General features: G+C 50.6%; 1 protein-coding gene across 8 annotated transcripts in view; it reads right to left on the bottom strand.

Annotated features, from left to right (window-relative positions):
* DLG3 (discs large MAGUK scaffold protein 3) overlaps positions 1 to 16,948 on the bottom strand; it is a 57,470-nt gene that overhangs the window by 40,033 nt on the left and 489 nt on the right. For 2 of the 8 annotated variants that reach the window (XM_049643918.1, XM_049643919.1), the window contains exons 2-10: positions 13,991 to 14,044; positions 13,695 to 13,745; positions 13,154 to 13,278; positions 12,792 to 12,961; positions 12,357 to 12,493; positions 11,874 to 12,018; positions 11,104 to 11,263; positions 9,346 to 9,502; positions 8,830 to 8,932 (exon numbers count right to left, since the gene is read on the bottom strand). In XM_049643918.1, the coding sequence (XP_049499875.1) occupies positions 8,830 to 8,932; positions 9,346 to 9,502; positions 11,104 to 11,263; positions 11,874 to 12,018; positions 12,357 to 12,493; positions 12,792 to 12,961; positions 13,154 to 13,278; positions 13,695 to 13,745; positions 13,991 to 14,044 (1,102 nt within the window). Of the gene's footprint in view, positions 1 to 7,873; positions 7,991 to 8,829; positions 8,933 to 9,345; positions 9,503 to 10,396; positions 10,839 to 11,103; positions 11,264 to 11,873; positions 12,019 to 12,356; positions 12,494 to 12,791; positions 12,962 to 13,153; positions 13,279 to 13,694; positions 13,746 to 13,990; positions 14,045 to 16,948 lie in introns of those variants that run through there. The other 6 variants (XM_049643917.1, XM_049643920.1, XM_049643921.1 and 3 more) reach the window with 5 other exon arrangements.

The following is a 16,948-nucleotide window of genomic DNA, read 5'->3' as shown; positions in this document are numbered from 1 at the left end:
AGAAGAGGGGAAGACAAAACCCTTATTAAAGCAAGACTGTTATTAGCTCAAGACTTTGTGATTCAATAACAGTCTAGGTACAAACAGAACTGTAAATTGAATTTTCAACTCAATTCCATTTATCTAACACAAAATTTGAGTTAGAAGAAACATTAGAGATCATTTTGCACAGTCCCCTCATTTTAAAGATCAGAAAATTGAGGCCCAAAGAGGTTGACTAGCATAAGATCATTCAGCTAACTTAACGTCAGAACTAGAATCCAGGGCCCTGGCTCTCCTCCTCCAAGATGATTCCCATAGAATTTAATGACCGTGTGTGTGTGTGTGTGTGTGTGTGTGTATGACATATATAGCATATAAATATATATATTAGCATATATATGCACACATAAAAATAGATTTATATATGTACACATATACATATATTCTTAACATAAGGGAGCAAAAACTGTATTTTTTAATTTTAGTGACAATGACAAGCCCAAGTTATTCTACTTCTCCTACTTCTCTAAAACAAGGAAACAATTTCCCTATTACAGAATATAAGGCTAAACCTTTAAAGAAATCAACAGTGTAAGTAACACAGTCAAGATTTCAACAAGCAGAATGCCTAACTAGCTCAGTCAGTAGAGCATGTGACTCTTGATCTCAGGGTTATGGGTGTGAGCCACATGTTGCGTACAGAGATTACTTAAAAAAAACTTAAAAAAAAAAGATTTCGACAAGCAATACACTGAATTAAAAGGATTATCTTTAATTTTTAAATTGTTTTTATTTTTTTTTTTTAGCGTTTATTTATTTTTTGAGACAGAGAGAGACAAAGCATGAACGGGGGAGGGTCAGAGAGAGGGAGACACAGAATCTGAAACAGGCTCCAGGCTCTGAGCTGTTAGCACAGAGCCCGACGCAGGGCTCAAACTCACGGACCGTGAGATCATGACCTGGGCCGAAGTCGGCCACTTAACCGACTGAGCCACCCAGGCGCCCCTAAGTTTCTTTACTTTTGAGAGACGAGAGACAGAGCATGAAGAGGGGAGGGGCTGAGGGAGAGGGAAACACAGAATCTGAAGCAGGCTTCAGGCTCTGCACTGTCAACACAGAGCCCAACGGTTGGGGGTAGGGAAGGCTCAAACTCACGAACTGTGAGATCATGACCTGAGCCTAAATCGGAGGCTTAACCAACTGAGCCACCCAGGCATCCCAGGAAATCTTTAATTTTTTTAATGTTTCTTTATTTTTGAGAGAGATACAGAAAGTAAGCAGGGGAGGGGCAGAGAGAGAGGGAGACAGAGAATCCAAAGCAGGCTCCAGGTCTAAGCTATCAGCACAGAGCCCAAGGCAGGGCTCAAATCTATGAACCACGAGATCATGACCTGAGCCGAATTCCAACACTTAACTGACTGAGCCACTCAGGCACCCCTAAAAGGAAATCTTAAAAAGCTATAACTAAATAAGAATTCATTCTCATTACTATATATTATTGTAATCATTCTACAGTATCAGTAAAACTGATGTTTTATAAGATTTTGTCTCAAACCATCAAACAAGGCCAAGAAAGCATCTGTCTAGCTAAGTGCAGAATGCTTTGCCACCTCTAGTTACCATGTCCCTGGGCTACATGGAATACAGAAAACCCCAGCATAAACACACATATCTGTATATATAAAGTTCAGCCCAGGAGGCAAAACTGGAAAGAAAGCTAACATTTTTTCTCTTCTAAGGTTACATACAGGGTAGGCCTAAAAGGGTGCAGCCACTTTGGGAAAAAGTTTGGCAGTTCCTCCAAAATATTAAATGTTAAGTTACCTTATGACCCAGCAATTCCATTCCTAGGTGTGTATGTATACGTGTGTGTGTGTGTGTGTGTGTGTGTGTGTGTGTGTGTATCTCCAAGAGAACTGAAACTATGACCACACAAAAATTTGTCCATGAATGTTCACAGCAGTAATAGTCAAAGGGCAGAAACAACTCAATTGTCCATCCTGATGATGAATACATAAACAAAATGGGATAAAGCCATAGGGTGGAATATTATTCATCCATGAAAAGGAATTAAATACTGACACATGCTACAACAGGGATGAACCTTGAAAACATTATGCTAAATGAAAGAAGCCAGACACAAAAGACCACATGTGGTATGACTTCATTTATATGAATCAGCCAGAAAAGGTAACTTTATAGAAACAGAAAGTAGAATAGTGGTTGCCTAGGGCTAGGGGAGGGGAGAAGTTGGAGGAAATGGGGAGTGACTGCTAATGGGACAGGGCTCCTTCTTGGGGTGAGGAAAATGTTCTAAATGTGATTGTGGTGGCAGGTGCACCACTCTGAACATTCCAAAAAACACTGAACTGTATGCTTTAACTGGGTGAATTGTAGGGCATGTGAATAAGCTGTTTTGTTTTTAGGTAGGCCCTATCACTTTTATCGGGTCAGCATTCCTAGCTAAAATTATCTACACCCAAGACTTCAGCCCCTCCAGCACACAGTGATAAGAGTGAAACATAGTCCCTTACCCTCCTGGTTCCCTCTAATCACCTGAGTAATAACATAGTTGGCCCGCTCTGGTCTTGAGTCAATTTGGAAACAGGGTGAGAATCAAATCAGGGGCTCAAGCAAAAGCAAAAATGAATGGCAAACAACAAGCATGCGAAAAGATGCTCCATGTAACTAGCCACTGGGGAAATGCAAATGAAAACCCCAAGATATTACTTCAAACGCACCAGGATGGCTAGAATCAAAAAGACTACCACTAACAAGCATTGGTGAGGATGTGGAGAAAGTGGAACCCTCACTCTGCTGGTGGGAATGTGAGGTGCTGTAGTTGCTATGGAGAACAACCCAGCCATTCCTCAAAAGGCTAAACATAGAGTTGCCATATGATCCAGAAAGTATACATACCCAAAAGAAATGAAAACACATGTCCCTGCAAAAATTTGCATGTGGATGCTCATAGAGCATTATTCATAATAGCCCCAAGGTGGAAACAACCCAATTATGTCAGATGATGAAAGGATAAACAAAATGTGTTGTATGCATATAATAGAATATTATTCAGCCATAAACAGAAATGAAGTACTGATATATGCTACAACATGGATGAAACTTGAAAACAGTTTTAAGTGAAAGTAGCCAGTCATAAAAGACCATATATTATGTGAACCCATGTATATGAAATGTCCAGAATAGGTAAATCCATAAGAGATGGGAAGTAGATTACTGGTTGCCTAGTACTAGGGGAGATGGGGACATGGTTACAGCTAAAGGGTATAGTTTTCCTTCTAGGTTGGTGAAAATGTTCCAAAATTGATTGTGGTGATGGCTGCAGAACTCTGTGAATATTCCAAACACTACTGAATTGCAACCTTAAATGAGTGAACAGTAGGGTCATAAAAAAAGGAATGATAAATACGACTCCATTTCACTTGAACAAATAAGAAATGCCTACTTACTGAATTAATATTCTTAAACCTGCACACATTTGCTATCATAGTCAAAGTAAACCAGCTCCCACCTTTTTGTTCCTCCCGGGTTCCCCCACAATACCATTTTGTAGCAGACTTCCTGAGCCCACTTGCCTTTTTTAGGAGCCTGTAGGTCTCCCTCAGGCCTCCAGCGGCTGGTCTACTCCCTGGTTACTTCTTCCTTTGGTGCAGGAGTTTGGGGCCATCAGGACTAAAAAGCTGACATTTGCTAGTTGGTTTTACTCCATTTGTTAACAGCTTCTGGCACCTAAAGAGTCTCAGAGCAGTACCTTCTGCTGTGTCCCGATGTATCTGGGTAGAAAGGTGGGCTCACAGCTTCTCTGCTGTGATGGGAGGTAGTTGTGGCCTAGAGGCTAAAGCCCTGAACCTGAAGTTCTCAGGAAATCTGACTTGGAACTTTGATTCTGCCCTTTACTGGCTGTGTGACCTTGAGCAAGTCACTCAACCTCTCTGACCCTCACCTTCCTCATTTGTACAATGGGGATGATACCACCTATCCCGCAGGGATATCCTGAAGATTGATATTTACAAAGCCATCTGGAACACAGACATACTCACTAATTCAGTACCACAAAACATGGGACAGGCTGTAGACTAAGTGGTGGGGACACAAACATGAATGCAAAAGGAGCTGCCTTTAAATTGTTCGGTGCAGAAATGCTGTTAACAGGACTTCATTTTCTGCCTTCCCTACATTAGCCTTCTTTCAGGATAGCAGAAGGAGTTTCAAAAGTTTAATTCTTTGCCTTGATAAACTTTCACCTCTGTGCTCTCAAGAGAGATCACACTGATAGGGCAGCAGCTATGTTTACATCTTTCATTCTCAAACAAGGGGAGATGGGATGGTTACTTAAATGTTATGGGAAAAACACTCCTTTTATGCCTTCAAGTCCTTATCACCACTAATCCTTAACTCTTTCAGGCCTTACCTGCAGGCATTTCCAAGATGAAAGTGTGCTTACTCAGCATTTTAAAGTTAAGTATGGAAAACTCATTCTCACTCCCTTACCCCCAGCCTGTCCAGATTTACATGCCAGGTGGAAAGACTGGTCGCAAAAGATCAATTCCCAGTTTAGCTACCTTAGTGACGAATTTCTGGCTCACCTCCTGATTTGGGGCTCAGGGTTTACTCTAAAAACAAAAGGGCTTTCCAGAAAAATACTAGCTCAGCTTATAAATAGAGGCTGACATAAAGTAACTAGGGGGGGAAATGTAGGAGATAGTTTCTAAATTAAAATGTTAGTACACGAAGCCCATCCTTCCCTTGGTGGAGCAATTTCACAAATCACAGAAAAATATTTTTCATTTTAGAATAGATTGGGAGAGAGCCTTTGCCAAAAGCCAGTTGTCTAAATTTTCAATTTGAATTTTAAGCAGGATTATACGTGCCCAAGAACATCATGCTATTTTTAGCTAATAGGTAGGATTGCTGTGTCCACAACAGTTTAGAGAAATCAAGAGTGAAACTATTAAATAGCATCTCTCACTGTGGCATCTTATAATTTAGCATTTCTATTCCTATTTTAATATTTTCCAAAGCTTCATCATAAAAATACACGTAAAGCACCCATGCTAGGCACAATATGGAATTAAAATAGATAGACATGGTTTCATATCTTCATTATAGGTTTAACCCACACTGAACAAACCAGATACATGAAAGAACCTCAGGGTTAAAACATTCCCATCAAGGTGCCATCCAGCCCCTAAGTGCTGAGGGGAGATAAACTAGGAAGCAATTGTCCTACCTACACTTACCTCCCTTCCAATGCTTAAACACTCTCTGTTTTAAAAGGAGAGGGGTAATGAACATGTTCTAAAATACACTGAAATCCATTGAATTGTATACCTAAATGGGTGCACTGTATGGTATATGAATTTTATTTCATTTAAGATATTAAAAAAAGAAAAATTATTCTTACTCTGTTCCAATTAGTCAAAGCTATTTTTTATGTATTCATTTTTGAAAGCACGCAAGCAGGGAAGGGGCAGAGAGGGCGGAGGATCCCAGGTGGGCTCTGCGCTGACAAGCCACGAACCTGATATGAGGCTTGAACTCATGAACTGTGAGATCATGACCTGAGCCGAGGTCGGACGCTCAATTGACTGAGCCACCCAGGCACCCAAAGCTATTGTTTAAGCTCTCATGTTAAATGTATCTAAAGGCTGCACTGGCTTGGCAATGGAACTCAGTGGCCACTATGGAGCTCACTCTAATCTACCCCTGCCCATACATCTTTCTTTCCCTCAGTCTTTCCCTAGTCTCTCTTCTTTATTCCCCCAGTTCCTTTCCTGTTGTTCCTCCACTCCAACTAGGTCTTGGGTCCTCTCAGGTATTCCCAGGCACAGTTTGTCCTAACTGGTGGACCTCCAAATTAAACCGACTGCTGACCACCAACCACCCCCTCCACCCCGCAACATTCCCTTCATGACCTTAGGCAAGTCATGTCCTTGCTCTCCTGTTCCGGTTTGCACAAAGACGAGTTGGACTACTACACAAACCTTTCCAGCTCCCACATTCTATGTGAAAATAATACAAATAATGAACACCTATTTGGTCCATAACATGCAAAGTCTTTGCCATTTTAGCCAACAAACATATAGTTGGATTATTCATTTTGTAAATGGCCATGTGATACAATCTCCCAAAGAACAGTATTTAATATGTTCATAAAGTGATCAACATGGAATCTTTATTTTTTAAAGCTATCACTTTATCAAAGAAGATTCAGAGCCCAATGCGGAATGTTTCATAGTCCCTCTGGACCTGTCTCTAAGGGTCCATTTTTGAACAGGACACAACAAAAAAAAAGCTTTTGCATGTTGGGCCCCTGCTGGGTTTACCAAACCAAATAAATAAATAAATAAATAAGGTAGCAGAGCCTTAACAACAGTGGTTCGACTAAATCCTAAGAAAGGCTTTGTTTAGCAAGTGGCAGAGAGACCTAACATAGGACAGCACCTCAACATACATTATAAACTCTCAGAAATATGCGCAGAGAGCAATAAACACTGGCAGGAATGAATCCTTTTACCATGGACAACTTGCAGCTTTTTATGCAAACCAGTTACATCCTCCCAACAAAACTCATAGAAATATGTAGTCACCAGTTTCCAACACACTACCACCAGACAAATTCACAGTATTGTTTCCATGTGCCCAACATCACAGAGCAGAACCGAAAGAAATGCATCAATTTCTCCTATACACACGCGCGCGCGCGCGCACACACACACACACACACACACACACACACAAATATGCAAGAGAAACCATTTTCTTTGCAGAACCTACCGTTATCTAAGTTATGGGCATGAACTGATAAATACTAGTTGCTAATAAAACTCAGATGGATAGCTCTCCACTGAGAAGCAAAGAGCACACGCAGAAACAAAAAGAAAAAACAAAACAATAACCCTAAGGTGTGTTTCTTGTCATTAACCGACCACCAAACATGGAGAGAAATGACTCAAAGTGACCGTTTGCATCCCTCTTTCCCATTACCTCAGACTTACAAGTTCTCCTGTTAGCTACCTCCCACACTTCTGCCCCCACCAAAAAAAGCCTAGAGCAGAAGGTGGCAGCCCCTCTCTTCCCCTTCGGGCCCTCGTCTGGAGGCACTGAAGGAGAGTGGGGGGGCGGGGGAGGGGGGAAAGGACAAAGGTAGGCGCTTTCGATCTCTTAACAGCTTTGCGCCTGGGCTCCCGGCCTCTCCCCTTCTTATCACGGAACCGTAGCACCTGCCCGAGAGAGGTCCCTTCCTCCACCTCAGTAACCGGCTCAAGGGGCTTAGGTGTCCAAGGAGCCTGGGCGCTGCAGCCCTAAGGGACAAAGGCCGGGCTTACCAAGAGGAGGCGGAGGCGAAAGAAGTCGGGAGCAGTATGAAAACCCTTGCAAACAAAAGCGGAGGTGGGGGTGGGGTCCTGAGACTACCAAACCAATCTCGGGTGTTCCCAGAGGTAGCCAGGTTTGGCGGATTAATGCGCGTGGGGGAGGGGGACAGAAAATTCCTCTGAGGAAAGGGGACTAGGGAGCTGTGGGGACGCGGAGGCCGAGGGGAGAGCAGAGGTCCTGGGACGAAAAGGGGTACAGTTCGTGAGTGAAGAGAGGTGATGGCCAGGAGGTGAAGGCCAGACAGGGCCCAGTGGCGGGAGAGCGGGCGCTCAGTCCCGGGCGGCGCTCCCCTGGGGCCGAGAGGGGGGCTCTCGGAGTAGGGGGGGACTCCAAAGCTGCGTGCCACACGGAGCTGCGGGCGTGCGGCAAAGGGATTCCGGGAAGAGCGCAGAGTTGGGGGCGCAGTGTCGGAAAAGAGAGAGTTTGAGAACAGAACCGTAGAGAGGCTAGGGGGGACTGCGAGGGGGCTTGACCCTCGTCCGCCCCACCTCACCTGGCGCCGGGTCGGAGTCCAGGTCTAAGTGCTGAGAAAGCGCCAGCTCCGGCCAGCCCCTCCGTCCCGCGCGGGAGACCACGGACACAAAGCGGGGCGCGCGGGAGGAGGGGAGGAGGGGGAGGAGAGGGGAGGGAGGAGGAGGAGACGCTTGAGGCGCGGACGGGGGGGGTAGGAGGGGCGCCCGCCGCCCTCCGCCTGGGTCACGGGGCGGAGCGTGCGGCTGGAGGCCGCGCTCGGCCCGCCAATGGCCACCCTGCCGGCCGGCTGACTAGGGCGCGCCATCCCGCAGCTCACCTCGGCACCTGGGCCTTGGCGGGCCCCAGCCAATCAAATGCCCTCATTTGCATGTCCAGCCCCGCCTTTTCGCCCCAGCCAGGGGCCCGCTCCCTGAGAACACAAAGAAGGCCCTCCCCGTAGGGGGAGAAGGTCCACTCCGGACTGCCTACCCCGAAAGCCTAGCATCACCTTTCCAGTGCATTTATGGGTCTTTCACAGTCACCCTGATGATAGGAAGGAAGTGGGGGGCTTAGGGGTTTGGGCCAAGATCTCCTAAGAGGTCAGATGTCTTCTCCCTTCTAACCAAGAGCCACTCTTCTCCTGGGCCACAGTTGCGTCTCTGGGTCTCTGAGCCCTGCACCTCCGCCCCTCTCCCCCTCCCCTTTTTCCAGTCGCCCCATCTCTGTGCTTCCTTCCGTAGGCTGCTGCCCACTACTGGCCTTGTGCTGCACTGCAGCCCTGATCAGCAGGCTCTGAGCACAGCCTGGATAGATGCTCACAAGCTACCCAAACCTACCCCTCCCCATGCCCCGTCCAGAAGGAAAACGAGAGAGGAAGAGGTTACTGCACTAAGGTGGAAGGGACCTGATCAAGTGGCTTGGATACCTATGATGGCAAAAAGTCAACACTTAAGTCTAAATTCCCCAAATCATCTCGTGCAACCTTCCTTCTCCTACCTTCAGGTCTGTACTGGGCCACAATGGTGACGGACTGGCCAGCCCGTTTTAGAGCAGCTGCAGCCTGCTCGTGAGTTGCATTCCTCAGGTTCACGCCATTCACCTGTCCAAAGAGAGGAGCTATGAGCCACCCCAAAAGCAAGAAAGGCAGTCCTCTGTCATAGCAGTTAGGAGAGGGAGCTCATCCCTAAGCCTAATCAGATGTCTTTCTCAATTTCCCATCCTTGTCCCTAAGACAGGACCTAAAGAATATGACATCTCTAGTGTCATAATTATCTTTGTGCAGGTCAAGTGCCAACCATGGTTAAGATCCAACGCACACTCATTTTCTCTTCAAGGCTAAGTCTGGTCTCAGTCCCTGTCTTTCCCTAAGGTCATCTATAAAGAGAATATAAGTTTTCTCCAGCTCAGCCTTCCCCCATCTCAAGAAGTGTTCCTTGGAGAAGGCAACATCTCCCCTCCTCCCTTTTCGATTGGCACAGCTCCCATCCTCCCACCTCTCCTTTGTCTCCTCACCGATAAGATCCGGTCTCCCCTGCGCAGCTCCCCACTCAGGTCAGCTGGGCCTCCTGCCAGGATGAAGGAGACAAAAATGCCTTCTCCATCCTCTCCTCCTACAATGTTGAAGCCCAGGCCTGTGGAGCCCTTGTGCAGGATGATCTTGCGGGGCTCTCTGGTGGGAAAGAAGGTGAAGGGTCAGGACAAGGTGGATATAAACTGTCCTCCCTGTCAGGGCCAGCCTAGGGCAAGGCCCACATTGCTGCAGAATGACTTAGGTCCCTATGTATGATACCCTGTTGCTTCCTTCCTCTCCTGAAACCTGCTTGGCTGCTGTTTTCTGCCAGGTGCCAAGTTTCAGTTCCTCTTCCCTCCCTTCTTCCTGAGGCCTTGGAGTCAGCTTCCCTGTGGACAGTCCCCTACTCTCTCAGTTCAACACACCCCTATCCTGTCTAGAGACCATCATCATCTCAGGGCCCATTTACTGGTCTTCTTTCTCCCCAGATTCTCCTATCCTACCACCGGTGTGATGGACCTGGGTCACGACAAGGGGAACCAGTTAGGAGCAATGGAATCACCGGGGGTTGACTGCACTCACCATCCACAATATGTACATACTTACTTTATACATGCACCTCCACAGTCTCAAAATTCCACCCACCCACTATGACCCCTTCTATCTTCCCCAGTGACAGATTTGGTCACCAGCTACCACTATGTGCCCTTGCCAGGTGATGTGGGAGACAGATAAAGAAATCCCAGGTGCCTGGAAGGAGCTTAGGAGCCTAACTTAAGAGAGTTAACACAGGAAAACTTCAACTGCAACTAACCATGTCTAAGGAATCCCTGTGGAAGTGGTCAGTGTCATCAGGTAAGAGTTACAGCCGCTCGTGTATACCCATACAACCCGACTCCTGGCACGCTTTCCTGGCCCACCGCCTTCACTTTAACATCTTTCATCAGAGGAGCCCCAAGTCCAAGACTCCTCCTTTGTTGCCTCTAGTCTAGGGTGCGAGGCTCCCTCCCTGAGTCCCGGATGCTCTGGCTCAAATCCCTCCTCTCCTCCTACCTGGCATCCCCTCCAGGCCGCAGGGAGCGGAGCGGCCAGGCCCACCTCTGCGAAGCCCTCCTCCAGGCCGAGGCCGAGGCCGGGCCCAAGCCCAGGGCCAAGCCGGAGCCTGAGAACTTGCGTGCCCTCTCCATGGCGCGTCCAGCTCTACCCCCGTCCGCCTACCCTTCCGGCTCCACTGCAGCCAGCCCAGTAGTCTACCAGGCCCCACCCCGCGGCAAACCTGTCCCCCGGAACCCGGGCCGGCCCGACCAGTTCCACGGCCGCCGCCGCCAGAGTGGGGCGGAGCCGTTCCCTGGGAGGCCACCGGGCCCGCCAGCCTCCCAGCGTCCCGCCAACCCTGAACTGCTTTTTTTTTTTTTTCTAATTTAGAATGACTGCAGCAGAGGGGGCAGCAACTGTCTCGGGGAAGGAAACCCCCGCAGCCGCCACCTTCTCAGCCCCCTAAGCGCTCCATCCCACCCTTTCTCTGTACTTTCCGATCGGGGCACACACTTGGCACTCCCCCTGATGGTGGAACTTGTCCCTGCAGCTACCTCAGTCCCTCCCTAGGGCCCTAAGGGCTAAGAAAGGGCCTCAGACCCCAAAGACAATTGATGAGGGCTGTATCTCTTCTTTGCCATACTACAAGGGAAGACCTGTGGCTAGCCAGAAATGGAGTCCCATTCTCCTCATCCCTAGGGAGGATGAAGCTGTGGGAGTCTTACCTGGTGAAGTCCTCCTCAGCCATCATGTGCCTAGGGATAGGAGAGTAGCGGGCAGGGGGAACCTGAGGAGGAGCAGGGTAGCTGACCTTGCTCTCCACAGCCCCAAGGTAACCCAGGCTGGAATTATGGCTTATGTGGTTATCAGCCAAGGCAGTAAAAGCTGGAATCAAGAAAAGGAGAGAAAAGTTCAGAGACCATTCCATGTGGGTCCCTACCCCACCCCGACAAGGACTGTGCCCCACACCCTACCTCCGGTGCAAAAGCCACCAAGGGATGTTGATTCCTCAGGCCTCTCCTCCCCTCTCCCCACCCCACCCCCACCCCCAGGTTCCTCCTCCACAGTCCCTTTCTGAATCCTGGGCTCACTCCTGTGAGTCTTAGAAAGAGCTAAAGTCAAGCAGTCTACAAAGAAAGGCATGACTAGAGGTGTGACTAATAATAATCCCTCACATCTCTATAGCCTAATACGGTTTTTCAAGGGCTTTCTTGTCCATGATCTCATTTGATCCTTGCAGCAGTCCTATGAGGAAGGCAGCACATATATCATTAGCTCCTTTTTGCCAAAGAGGAAACTAAAGACAGGTGAAAGGGACTCGTCCAAGGGCACCCAGCTATAAGGGGCAAACAAAGCTGGGATGTGGACTCAGTTCTCCTGAGCACTAGTCTTCTGCGCTTACTCACTCTCTGAACAGGGGGTTTGAATTCTTTCCCCTCCAGAAACCAGGGTGGGCAGGGGCTTAAGACCAGGGACAGGGCAGATGGGTACGTACTGCTGGCGTAGTCAGGGGGTGCATACATGTCGTTGAGGTGGAGGCTGCCTGGCTTGGCCACCTTCAGATACACCATATCAGATGTGTTCTTCAGTGAAGCCACAGCTTCCTCATGCCTCACATCCTGCAGATTGGTGTTGTTCACCTAGAAGAGGAGAGGCCTTAGGGCTGGCACTTGGGAGAAGGGAGGGCCTTTCCAGGTAACCCTGAAGGGTGCCCTTTCTGTGAAATTCGACAGTGCTCTAGTAGGGGCCCAGTATAGCGCTGTGAGAAGTGGAGAAGCATGACATAGAACAGGTGAGGGAGTCTTAGCCATGAAAAGAACTGGGTAGGGCCTTGGTATCTGAGTACACACAACTCAGATGATGCTCTTGAAATGCCCCATGATGCTAGTCCCTGAGTGAGGTTCAGGTGGAGGGAGAGGCTCCTAGAGCCCCACCTCCCCACCCTACCATTTGGGCATCCCCAGGAAGGTTGTCTCACCGCCAGCAGTCGGTCCCCAATCTGTAGGCGTCCATCCTTCTGAGCAGCACCCCCCTCGATGATCTTGGTGATGTAGATGCTATTGTCTCCCGGGATGTGCTGGTTGCCAATCCCCCCAGCAATGCTGAAACCCAGGCCTGGGTGGGGGCCCGAAGGGAGTGGGAGAGGGCCACAAGGAGAAGTTAGCGTGCTCAGTCAATCCCAGACCCAACTCCCCACGCAGCCAACCCCCTGGCCCCACAGGAGCTCCCCCCAGGGATCCCAAACACTAGGCTGCCATCCCGAGGTCAGTAAGGGTGAACGAGATGTGAGGTCAAGGAAGAAGCCTGTGAGCTAGAACAGGGAGTCAGGCAAGGAGTAAGGCTGTTCCCTTCCATTTCCTGAAGAGCCAACCAGGGGCTTCTGGCCAGAGCACAGGAACCCAGAGGGCCGCACCTTTGGGTCCTTTGAGCAGGTTGACCTCCATGATAGTCTCGGGTGGGGGCTGTCTCCTCCGCACCACCAACCGCACCACGGGGCCCGCCTCCTTCAGCGCCTCCACGGCCCGGCTGTGCACCACCTCCGACACGTCCACCTCATTCACCCGAAGCACACAGTCATTCACCCTGCAGGGGAAGCCCAAGAGACATCCTGCCACCGCCCCTCCACCCCCTCTCCCACCACATCCTCCTTCCTTCCCCTCCCCTCCCCTGCCCCCTCTCAGCTCTAATAAAAAGGGTCATCCTGCCAGGTAGCCCTCTTCCCCTCATCTCCATCTTGCCCCTGCTACCCGCAGCCTTGCTTCCAGGCCACCTCACCCCAGCCTCCCGTCCATGGCAGCTGCTCCACCAGGGATGATCTTGGTAATAAAGATGCCAGGGTCATCAGGGACATGGGGGTTGTCGATGCCACCTGCAATGCTGAAGCCCAGGCCAGAATTGCCCTGCAGAAGGGGGCAAAGGGGAGCACAGTCTGCTCACTCAGAGGGCATGAGGGAGGGTCCTTGATTTCCTCACTTCCTCCAACCCCTCAGAGAGGGTTCTCCAGGCCTCAGAGGGGGCCATGGCAAACCAGCACACAGCTTCCCAGCCTGTGCTGACCATTATAGCACAGAAGACTCAGCGAAGCTAGCCCCTTCCCAGTTCCCCAGGCCTCAGAGAGCAAGGTCAATTAATATTTGTTAGTTGGTTGATTGATTGGTGCAGTATGTGGCCTCTGAGGGGCGCTGTTTCCCCATCCTCTCAGTGCAGGTTCCCCCCCACCCCCACCCCATGAGTCTTGAGACCCAGGTTCAGGGCCCTTCCTTTTCAGGTTTGAACCCTCCCCTTCCCTTTCATCCTGACCCACTGGCAGACTCACCCGCTCAAGTACTATCTCCTCATACTTGAACATGCCGTCGCTGCCATTCACCTAGGGGGAGACACAGGCTCTGAGTGATTCCTGCCCTCCCCCCCATCTCCTCCTGCTCAACCTGCTCCTCCCCCACTCCCCAAAGAGTAGGAGCCCCAATTGCCCCGAGACCACCTCTTGGCCACCGATGGGGACAGGCTGACCCTGAGGAGACCACATCCTTTGCTTGCTTCCAGCCATATCAGGCCAAACCCATTTAGCCCAGATCAATTGTCTGGGACTGAGCTAGCCAGTGGTGCACCCACTGAGAGGCTGGGCTCCAGGGCTTCAGAGTTCACTAGGAGGGGTGCAGGGCTGGCCTGAGGGGGATGGCAGAAATGGAACATGGCAGGCAAACCACGCCACACCTCACATTCAGGGGGGCACCCAGTGGCCTCAATGGGGACCTAGTCCCCTTCTGAGTCATAGCTCTCCCTGACTCAGGGATCACAGACTCCCACCATGTCAGAACTGGTAGGACAACAGACACCATCTTGTCCAACCTCCCTCATGTGACAGATGGTGACAATGTGGCCCAGAGAGGATACAGGTTGTACCTCAGAGCACACTGGGAGTTAGTGGCAGGGCAGGGGCTAGAACCTGGATCTCCAGATACTCTTTTGATTACATCAAGCTGCCGGGGCTACTGATGTTTTGGCCGCTCATTTCCTTCCCCAGCAGAACTCATGAGAAAAGGAAAGTTGCACCCTTCAGAATACCCCAGGAATCCTCATTCTGTGTCTCCTCTGTGTTCCCAGGAACCCAATTCTTCAAATGGGCAGAAGGAGTCAAAGTCCGACTCCATTTTCTACCAAGGGGCTTTTGATCCAGAACCCTTTGTGTTTCCCAGCAGAAAAAGCCTGGGTAGGATCTGGTTGGGAGTCAGAGGCAAAGCCAGGGGCAGGAAAGGAGTAGAGTGGGCAAGATTCCCCATGAGGGAGAAGCTAATAACCCATTGGACAACTAGCAGCAGTGTCCATGGCCTCCAGTATACAGTAGCCATGGGAGGAAAGGCAAGGGAAGAGGATGGAAACAAGGATTGTTCTGACCAGCCCACAAAAGTGGCCTCCCAGACAAGACATACTTGGTGGCCATTGTCAAGTGAAAATGTGATCCTGGAAAGACAAGTAGTACCTGCTTCCTGGCTCCCCCTCTCATCCCCAAGAATGGAGGAACTCCCTCGCCTCTCTCCCCGGGTATCCCAGCGCCCCCTCCTTCATCTTTCTCTGGCCACATTGCCTCTTTCCTGACCCCTGGTGTCATCCTCTGAAGGGAGCTGCAAACCTAGGGTGGGGGCTCCTTCTCATGCCCTGTTCTGCTCTCCCTCCACGCAGCTTTGGCTTGGAGAAACAGGGGGCAGGAGGAGGGCTGACTAGTCATGCCTCCACCTTTTCAGGGCCTGACCCCAGGACTTTACGCCCTGCAGCCCTGGGAGTTGGTGGGATTGACTCCAGATGCAGCCCCACTCTGGTCCCTGATCCCAGGAGAAAGAACCGATTGCCTTTCAGAGCCCTGAAACCAAAAGAGCTTCCTAAAGAAAGATGCAACAGACACACAAGCAAAAGTACACCCATGCAGCTCTCGTATGCATCTGGTATGCCATGTGTTTCCACATGTGATAAGCCATGCTTCCAGCCCAGCTCCAGTGAGGCCCAGAGGCTCCCGGCTCCTGCTAGTCCATCCTCCAGCCTCCCACTGCCCCGCTCGGGGCCCCAGCCTCCGGGGCCGGAGCCATCTAGGGAGCAGCCCTGGCAAAGAAACCTTGACCAACTGGCCTACCCTTGGGACTGGAACCTGTCTGCCAGTTGAGCAGGACAAACATGAGAGAGTGTTTGCAAGGGTAGGGCCCCAGGATACAGGGGAAAAGGAAAGAGGGGGACTCACTGGAGAGGGCAAGAAGCCAAGGCAAGGGACACGGGAAGCAGTAAGTGTGGACAGACAGAAGCCAGTACTGAGGACTCCTCTCCCCGGGAAGTCCCCACCCTTGCTCCTGAGTGAGAGCACCTTCTATCCCCAGAGGAGGACAGAGGTGGCCAGAACGGTCACCACCTTGGGGCAGTCAGCACCTGCCCTCCACAGCAAAGCCTCCTTCTCCTCTCTCCCTAACCTGGGGGCCGCAGAGCCAAATAACCAGACAGGCCCTCCGCTATGCATGCCAAGGACCTGGCTCTGCCGGCCCAGCCTCCATTTTGCTGCTTCTCCCACAGATGCTCCTTCCATTTTCTAAGCTGGCAGTTTAGATTGGGAGTGGAAGCCTGAGTTGTGCCCAGCACCCAGGGGTTCCCAAGCTGTGCCAAGTCAGGGCTCGGGGGCCAAGTTCTCTCACATCTGGAGATGCCCAGGGGGGACATGCCCCACTGGGGCCAGTCCTGCACCAGGACAGCTGCCCCTTGCTTGGCTCCAGGCACCATGCCTGCTCTGGAGCAAAGAAGCTTGCTTGCTTCAGTCCCCCCCCCCCCCCCCCCTGGACCCCCCAGCACACACACACTTCAGAGCTGCTTGGACAAAAGAGTCCGTCCTTCTCAGCAGCCTCTCAGCCTTGCTTGGGACGTGTCTCTTGCCTCCTCCCGCTCCCCTCCCTTGCCTGTCAAGCGCCTCTCACCAGGGACACCACACGCACACACACACACACACACAGGCACACGCGTGCACACACTTGAGCCACATGCTCACACACACATACATGTAGCCACACACACAGGCAAACACAGCTATCTCTGCAGCCTCATCTACAGAGACACCTCCACATTCAAAGAGACATCCCCACATGTCCATGTGCACATTCACACACAAAGAGACTGGGACGGAAAGGGACCCATGGCATTGAGGGAAGAAGCTCAACGAGCCGAGCACATGGGCTCCTCTACATAGATTCACAGGAGCTCCATTGCCTTCCTCCCCACACCTTAACATACATACACACATACACACATATGTCCCCCCTACGCAGAGCACCATGCCCCCTCCTCCTCTCCTGTGGAGACACACACCACACACAGCCCCCGCGGAACCTCCCGCCCCCTGCCAGACACAGAGACGCTGCTAATCCCCCCCGCCCCCCACACTGAGACAGACCCAATTCCCCCACACAGGAAAATGTGCCCCTCCGCCATACCTTCACCTCCTGACACACACAGCTCCTCCCAACCCCCTCCAAATGGAGACCCCCAAACAGACACACACAGGAAAGCACACATTTCTAACCGCCTCTCTTGCCCCAGGTG

This window comes from Panthera uncia, chromosome X (assembly GCF_023721935.1).
Source record: "Panthera uncia isolate 11264 chromosome X, Puncia_PCG_1.0, whole genome shotgun sequence".
Classification (NCBI taxonomy): domain Eukaryota; kingdom Metazoa; phylum Chordata; class Mammalia; order Carnivora; family Felidae; genus Panthera; species Panthera uncia.
Note: the sequence above shows the minus strand (reverse complement) of the source record. Positions and strands in the feature narration are given on the sequence as shown.